The 7,998-nt window shown below is 33.0% G+C and overlaps 1 protein-coding gene across 1 annotated transcript; it reads left to right on the top strand.

Moving 5' to 3' along the window:
• The first annotated feature begins 2,430 nt into the window (after positions 1-2,430).
• On the top strand, positions 2,431-7,565 carry LOC139858862 (uncharacterized). The gene is made up of 9 exons (XM_071847700.1): positions 2,431-2,881; positions 3,683-3,719; positions 3,832-3,910; positions 4,014-4,059; positions 4,142-4,240; positions 4,363-4,431; positions 4,540-4,885; positions 5,629-5,783; positions 6,119-7,565. Exons 1-9 carry the CDS (start codon positions 2,525-2,527, stop codon positions 6,527-6,529), a joined length of 1,599 nt encoding a protein of 532 aa, XP_071703801.1. The 5' UTR covers positions 2,431-2,524; the 3' UTR covers positions 6,530-7,565.
• Positions 7,566-7,998: the final 433 nt, after the last annotated feature.

The following is a 7,998-nucleotide window of genomic DNA, read 5'->3' as shown; positions in this document are numbered from 1 at the left end:
TTAAACTTTCAATGAGCATTTGTGTAGATATATAAAGATCTTCACGCAAAAATTAAGAAAGTAAATTAGTAATATCGATGTAGTTATATTGAAAGATGTAATTAAAATTACTTCACGAGTAGTTTATCCTATTAAGTTGTAAACACATGCAATTAAATGAACAAGATTATACAAGTTTATAAATATTTTAAAAAATATGTGGGAATAGTTATACATATCAAATCAATAGCCAAGTTAGCAAATAGAAGAGTAGATGTGAAAATGATAAACATTATTTGAGTTGGTCAATTCGGTTTTAGACATTATAAAAGCATAAAATTTCCTTATTACGTTTCAGAACATAGTTTCCATATTAGTAAAGTTTTTGATATATACTAATATAAATTCAAGTTGAAATGGTTTCAACTATTATCATTAACGTTACGCATGACTCGAGTAAATACATAACTTCTATCATCCTCCGGGCATCTTTAGCAAGACCAAAAATAGAAAGCTTTGCAATCCCTAAGTACAACAAACCTGTTAATCTTTCATTCCTTTATTGTGTCAAAGATTAAATTTTGACTCAAAAATTAATCGTTACCACATTAACATAAACATAAACATATATATTAAAGAACAAACTGAAAATTACTCGTACCCGCATTGTCAAAATAGAAATTCAGACATCTTGTCTATAAAAACCATGAATCATCTTGTCCTTCTTAATAATCCCCGCTCAAGTTATAAAAGTTGTTCCGAACCTGAATAAGACAATCACATAAATTGAAACCTAACTGTAGAAGAAGTGAGGAAGCAAGGTGTGCCAGCGGCTTCAAATGCCATATATGGATGAAAGAGAACTTAACACAAAAATGAACATAAACGATTGACTATATAATAAATGATCACATAGCATATATGATGATAGATATAGCAATAAAATCGAAAATATTTGGCAACCTGTATATGAAGAAATATTAAAGCAGTAGAGCTATTAAATCTAATTTCAAACGTTCGAAAATATTTGACAACCTGTATATGAAGAAATATTAAAGCAGTAGAGCTATTAAATCTAATTTCAAACGTTCTTCATACATTTGCAACTTATAAAACTATGACACATAAAGTAAAGCACCAATACAACTGACAAACTACCTGAATGTGTGCTTGTGCTCCAGATGGTATCTACAAATGATATGTAATAGTTGACATTCGATTTCTTCTGATTTGCATAAATCAGACCGTGTCCTTTAAAAACCCTTATATGCTCACAGTTATTTGTTGCACCGATCTATCGGTTCACCTCCACATTGTGAGCTGCTATTATAAACGAACAGAATGATTAACTTCTTTCTCAAATATCAACCTATGATTAACACTGACTAAAAAAACATAACCTAAGATTAACACTGACTAAAAAAATATGTACAAATACCATATTTTTTAATAAACTATTTCATATTGCGATATTGCGATGGTGTTAGTTTTCTTAAATTTTTCTAAGCTAACATATATCAATTCAATGACTGGAATCAGTGACAGTGTTAGTTTTGTTCAAACGCAAGATTTTAACTTCGAATTATAGAACCCAAATCAAAAACCCTAATTCAAATAAACACATACCTTGTTTTGATTTAGGGTTATTTAGTCATGATTTCCCATTGAACACGATTTGTAGTAGTTTAAAACTTCCATCGCCACAGTTTTTGGTCAAGGTTTCACATGGGGTGATCGAGGATTTGTGTTTTCCGGTTCTCAAATAATTTAGGATATTAGAAGTCCGGAATACGGAATATCACGGTGCCTTTTTTGTTTTTTGTTAATTTTTTTTTAAATTTAATTAATTAGTGTTAATGACATCATCAATATGCCTTAAATTTTTTTCTTTTTATTTTTGAATTTTTTTTATATTTAAAAAAAGGTTATTTATTACATCATCATTTTAGCATTTTAATAGAAACTATAGATAGATAGATAGATAGATACTTTCCATAGCAACACATGAGCTCAACTCTCCTCATTTAATAATATTTTCATAAATAAAGTATCCTAACTAACAAAAATTCTAAGTAAAAGAAGTGTAATTAAAATTATTAATTTAAGAGTTGTCTAACGACAATATATAGGCGTTAAGGTGCATAAATTTTTTTTACGTGATGTTAATATATTTAATTTATAGTGGCCACTATGCAACTGTAGAAGAGTTTTATACACATTAATTAACGATTATCTTTAAAGTTGGCGTTAGATTATTTTCAAAATAAATCTGTGTAAAAACAGTTCTAATGACTATCTTCACGTTCAATAAATAAACTCAAAAAGATAATTATATTATAAGTGCCAAAATTTACGTAATCACATAGTTAGAGGGCTGAAATGTAACATTAATATAATATCATTACAAAATTCACAATTCACAAAATCACAAAATCACAAAATTCACAAAATACAGTAAAACAAAACGAACAAAGAAAAATAGCAAAAAGAAGAGATAGATATATAGAAATAAAAAAAGATACATACAAAGAGAGAGAAGACAAGCATGGGTAAATCAGGCGGAGGAGGGAGCGGCGGAGCAACGAAAAAGAAAAAAGGCCGGCCATCTTTAGTGGAACTTCAAAGACGTGCAATTGAACAACAAAAATTACAGCAACAGAGATCCGGTCGCCGGAACCCTAATTCAACTTCCGGCGATGGTGAGGAAGAGTATTATGATGACGACGATGATGAACGGAAACAAAAGAAAGTCAAACTTGTTGTGCGTCTGCCCCAATCTGATCAGCAATTAAATTTATCTTCTGATTTAATTAGATCTTCTTCTCTTAATTCGGTTTCCTGTGGTTCTGATTCGAATGCTGATGTTGTTAATCGGAAAGTTGTATCCGGATCTGATTATCAGGTTAATTTTAATTATTAGGGTTTGTGCTTTTATGAATTTGCAAATTTGAATTTGTAATTTGGAATGAGTGTGGGGCTTTCAAAGTAGAAAATTGAGGGAAATATAAATAAATAAAACTGTTGTACATTATTTAGAGCCTAGGAATTATTGTAATTTTTTTTTTTTCAAAAAAGAAATTACTTTTTTAATGATTTTCTTTGAAAATTAAATTGGAGTTTCCCGGGTACTTTAACAGCCTTTTGTTTTTAGTAACTATATCCACAACTCTAAAACCTGTAAACAGATACAAGTATAGTTAGTTAATTTATTTATTTATTTGGATATTTTTACCTTTTTTCTGTTGTTGTAAAATTAATGGCTTTAAATTTATTAAGATTCTGTTTTGACCTAGAATTTGGAAAAATATTTTATTAGTGTTTGTTGATTTGTTGTTGGTAGTTATTTTATCTTACTTTTATTATTTATATATAAAATCAAATGTATGTTTATGTTTATGTGTATGTATATGTATATGTATGTGTATGTGTATAAGTGTATGTGCATACACAGACTTAAAGGAACATTCACCCACCATCATGTCTCTTGGGGAAAAGTTCAGATTTGTCTTATCTCTAATAATAATAATTACATCTGTTATTCTTTTACTTCATTTGTACTTGGTGTCTGGATTGTTCTATTTCAATCTAATATTTTTTCCTGATGCTTTTACTTTGTGTTCTTGATGAATGTTTTGATTTGTATTTCTGTTATCACGTTTGTCTTTAAATGTACTAACGATTGGCGATGGGTCTATGTTTGTAGGGCGAAAAGATCCCGAAAGCGATTGACTCTCAACATGGTATCAATCATAAACACTTAGCCCTTCTGTTATATTTCTTGATCATGGGGGTTATTTGTTGTTTGTTATAATATAAAATTTCAACTCAATAAATTAATTAATTTGTGTGCAGGGTCACCATTGGAGTCGGGACCCACAACACCTTTGCCAGACAAAAAGTTGTTGGTGTTCATTCTTGACAGGCTTCAAAAGTTTGTTTCTACCCTTTTTGCTTCTTTGAATTACAATACAATTTATTTCTTATACTGTTTGTTGATTTAATTAACCTTTGTGGGTACTTCAATTGACCTGCAGGAAGGACACTCACGGGGTTTTTTCTGAACCGGTTGATCCTGACGAGGTGATTTGTTTTGAATCTCTGTGAGTTTCGTTCATTGTTGTTTTTGTTTTTTACTGACATGGATAGGTCTGTTTGTGTGCAGCTTCCTGATTACCATGATGTCATCAAGCAGCCTATGGATTTTGGGACTCTTAGGACCAAACTTGATGCGGGACTTTATCAAAATTTGGAAGAATTAGAGGTTTTTGTTGGTTGATTATGTTTCGGTTTTCAGTTGGTGTATTTGGTTTTTAAGTTAAATGTATCGGTTGAATATGATATTTGTTTATTAATGAATTGGTACACTATTTCTTCTGTTTGCAGGCAGATGTTAATTTAATTTGCTCCAATGCAATGCAATATAATTCGTCTGATACCATATTCTTTCGGCAGGTAGGTTTCACAGCTTCACATATTTATTTTACACACTATTAAATTATTTTAATAGTTTGTATTTACTTTTTTCTTTTTAGTAATAATTCATGTTGTTCGTTCTGTCAGGCGAGGTCTATACAGGAATTGGCAAAAAGAGACTTTGATAATCTGAGGCAAGAGGGTGAAGATGGTGAATTACAACCAAAAGTGGTGAAAAGAGGCAGGCCACCTGGCAAACAACAAAAGAAGACACCTGGCAGACCGCCACTTGATCGCGTGGGTCCTGAGTCTAGCTCAGGGGCCACTCTTGCAACTCCTGAAGACAACACAACCGAATCTACCCCTTATAACTTACGGAAAGCACCACCGGTGTTGTATAGATTTCAGGCTGATGGTTTATTCGGCTCACATCGTTCACGCAATGGTGAACATAACTCAGAATTATTGGCAGATTGGAACGAAGAGTTTCCAGGTTCTTTTTACTGTTAATTCTTTAGCACTAATTAGTCTTTTTGTGTAATAATAAAGTAAATGATGGTGTCGAATATTGCTAAAATTAGAGGTGGCTATGTTGACTCATTTGCTACTAGACTCACTTACTAATAAATGGGTCGACCCATATACATGTGAATGAATTATTCATAATAATCAACGGGTAAGTCAGATGGCTCAAATGAGAGAATGTAGCCAAATATGAGATAGTCTTGAAGTAGTCAGAGGGTATTTATTAAGTGCATACCTTCCCACTCACTCTGTTAGAGATTTTCATTGTAATTGCATTTTGTTGTAAACATACTCAACTATACTAAACGTAAAAGAAAAGTATTTTGGGTCAAGCTGAACATGTTATGACATATTATCAAATCACTCGATTGACCCATCTTGTCACCACTATTTTATGGATCATATATTATCTCTGCCCCATATTTCGACAGCTGATATGAAGTTTCTACATATAGCCAAATTCTTAAATATATTATTTGTTAAAATTTTCCATTATAACCATTGAAGGTCTTCTTACATATCTCAAGTGTTTTTTGTTGTTATTGAGAGAATTCATTTTGTACATGAGAAATATTCAAATATGTCACTAGTACTTGTGAATATTTAAAGTGTGAAACAGTTGTTTTAAAGTGTGATAGGTGTATTGCAAGAATCATCTTTAACAACGGTGTCTTCTTTCTATTAACGTTTTGTACCTATTTTAAACTTCAGATCGCATACGGAGAGCCGACATGAAATATGGGAATAAAAATCTTATTATTGATGAGACTAGACGTGAAACCTACAAGCAATTTCACCCTTCGAATTATGCTAATGACTCTTCTTTGTTGTCAAACTTTGGTGGTGAAAGAAAGCAGTTGCTAGCGGTATTTTTTCAATCCTTTATATATTTCAGTTCACATCTTATATCTACTATTTTAGGAAGTATCAAATCCCATTTTTTGGTTTTTTTATTACATCACTAGTTGTGTTTGCGTGTGGCCTCATCTAGCTTATATGATCTGTTATCTTTTTCCTTTTATGAAACATCCTCTCTATGAAAAATGTCACAAATAAATGATATTGATCTGGGTCCATAAATTTACGTGTTCATATTCTCTGTGTTGTTAGCTGCGTATCTTTTATTTCTGAAATATTATATTATTATAGGTATTTATCAATTCAATTTATTAATTAATTAACTGTTCCACTCACAATTCAGGTAGGTTTACATGCGGAGCATGGTTATGCCAGAAGTCTTGCTCGATTTGCTGCAAACCTTGGCCCAACCGTGTGGAAAGTTGCTGCAAAGAAAATTGAAAAAGCTTTGCCACCTGGCACGAAGTTTGGTCCAGGTGTCGTTGGTGATAACGATATTTCCCCTCCATCATCATCATTTTTCCCATCTGGTAACCTAAGACACGTGCCTGCTTTAATAAACGAAAATTTCCCAAACCAACCTCAAACACCGTCATCTTCGATTCCAAATCTCGAAACTGTAAACCACTTGAAAGTCGAGAGGATGGACCATGACAAAAGAGCCGGTTCATCCTTACAACATGTTAGAAACGGCTTTAATAGCATGTTCATGAATACAACATCAGTAGACAATGGGATTGAGGATCAGGCCTGATTTTGGAGTTGCAGTTTTAGTTTTGATATTGATCATTGTTGTGTGTGGCATCGTATAATGATAGTAAAGGAGATGATATGGGAGTGATGGAGTACTGATGCACAACATATACAGCACAAAGTACTACTGGTGAAGAGATGAGTGTAGCTGCAGTTGCAGGTATTTTATTATAGGGTAGGGATGATTCTGTACAGATCAAACATAACTTTCTTTGTAACATTGGAACTGGTAATTAATCAGATTATGATTATAGACATGGATTACAAGTATGAAGAAAAAGAGAGGGGTTCTTTTAGGTTTTGTAATTATATATTTATTTGGGGGCAAAACAGACGTTTCCTTGGTAGTTTATTCTATTGACATTTGTAGTTGAATAATATCATCAAAAGCTTTTTTAGTTTACGGGTTCAAATAGATTACATCACTAGTTTTTCGTTTGGGTATTTCTGTGGTGGCTTCCTTTACTCGGTTGTTTCCTTTTCCGATTTTCCTTCTCACATATGAAGCACCACCGGTTCGAATGAGTCGGTGTTACTGGTTTCCGTTTCCCGGACACTCTGCCTGTTTCACGCGTATTGTTACTTGGTGGGTTTGATCGAGATTTCTACCTATAGCAGGTTCGCAAAGGTTCATATTTATTGGCACTTTTTGAGGTTTAGGCCTCGACTGTCTGTCTGTATCGATGTCTTCGGTATTGGATATTCTCTCCTATTTTGTGCGCAAGTGCTTAGTGGGAATGTGGGATTGACAATTGGAGTTTTTGGGGCTTCTTGAGTTTAGGGTTGCTTTTCGTTTTCATCGGATTGTTACCCATTCACGCTTCAAATGCAAGTTGCCAACGTACTTTCTGTTGGAGATATGGAGAATTTTAAACAATTAGAGGGAAGATTCCAGGAAACTCACACGAAGCTTCCACGAAGTTGTTAGGAAACTCACATGTAGCTTTCACGAAGCTGTCAAGAAACTCACATGTAGCCTCCATGAAGCTGTCAGGAAACTCACATGAAGCTGCAAGGAATTGTTTTTAGCTTAACCCTTAAACCATTCTATAAATAGACCCTCTTGTAACTCATTGTAAATACACCACAAATATTCAGTAATACATTCTCTAGTTGGTCCGTGGACTAAAGCAATCACAACGATTGCATATAACCACGTTATCTCTTGTGTCGATTTACATTTCTTGCTTTTATAATCTTTCGTTCATTAAGTGGGTTAGTAATCTTGTAGAATTACTATCGGTGAATGATCTTGTTGAATCACTTGCGTTGTTTTGGGTCCTAATATCCTTACAAGTGGTATCAGAGCTCAAGTTTTCGACTTTGGGAACGATGGCGGAAGACGGAAAGTTTAGAATCGACCGATTCGATGGGAGAGACTTCGGCTTTTGGAAGATGCAAATTGAAGATTACTTGTATCAAAAGAAGCTACACCAACCTCTGTTAGAGAATATATATATATATATATAT

Source organism: Rutidosis leptorrhynchoides, chromosome 1 (genome assembly GCF_046630445.1).
Source record: "Rutidosis leptorrhynchoides isolate AG116_Rl617_1_P2 chromosome 1, CSIRO_AGI_Rlap_v1, whole genome shotgun sequence".
NCBI lineage: Eukaryota > Viridiplantae > Streptophyta > Magnoliopsida > Asterales > Asteraceae > Rutidosis > Rutidosis leptorrhynchoides.
Note: the sequence above shows the minus strand (reverse complement) of the source record. Positions and strands in the feature narration are given on the sequence as shown.

Bases quoted from the DNA above. Each gene is read 5' to 3' on its own strand.
- LOC139858862 (XM_071847700.1), top strand. From the start codon at position 2,525: ATGGGTAAATCAGGCGGAGGAGGGAGCGGCGGAGCAACGAAAAAGAAA. The intron at 3,911-4,013 runs GTTTGTTTCTAC...ATTGACCTGCAG, and splicing joins ATTCTTGACAGGCTTCAAAA to GAAGGACACTCACGGGGTTT. The intron at 4,432-4,539 runs GTAGGTTTCACA...TCGTTCTGTCAG, and splicing joins ATACCATATTCTTTCGGCAG to GCGAGGTCTATACAGGAATT.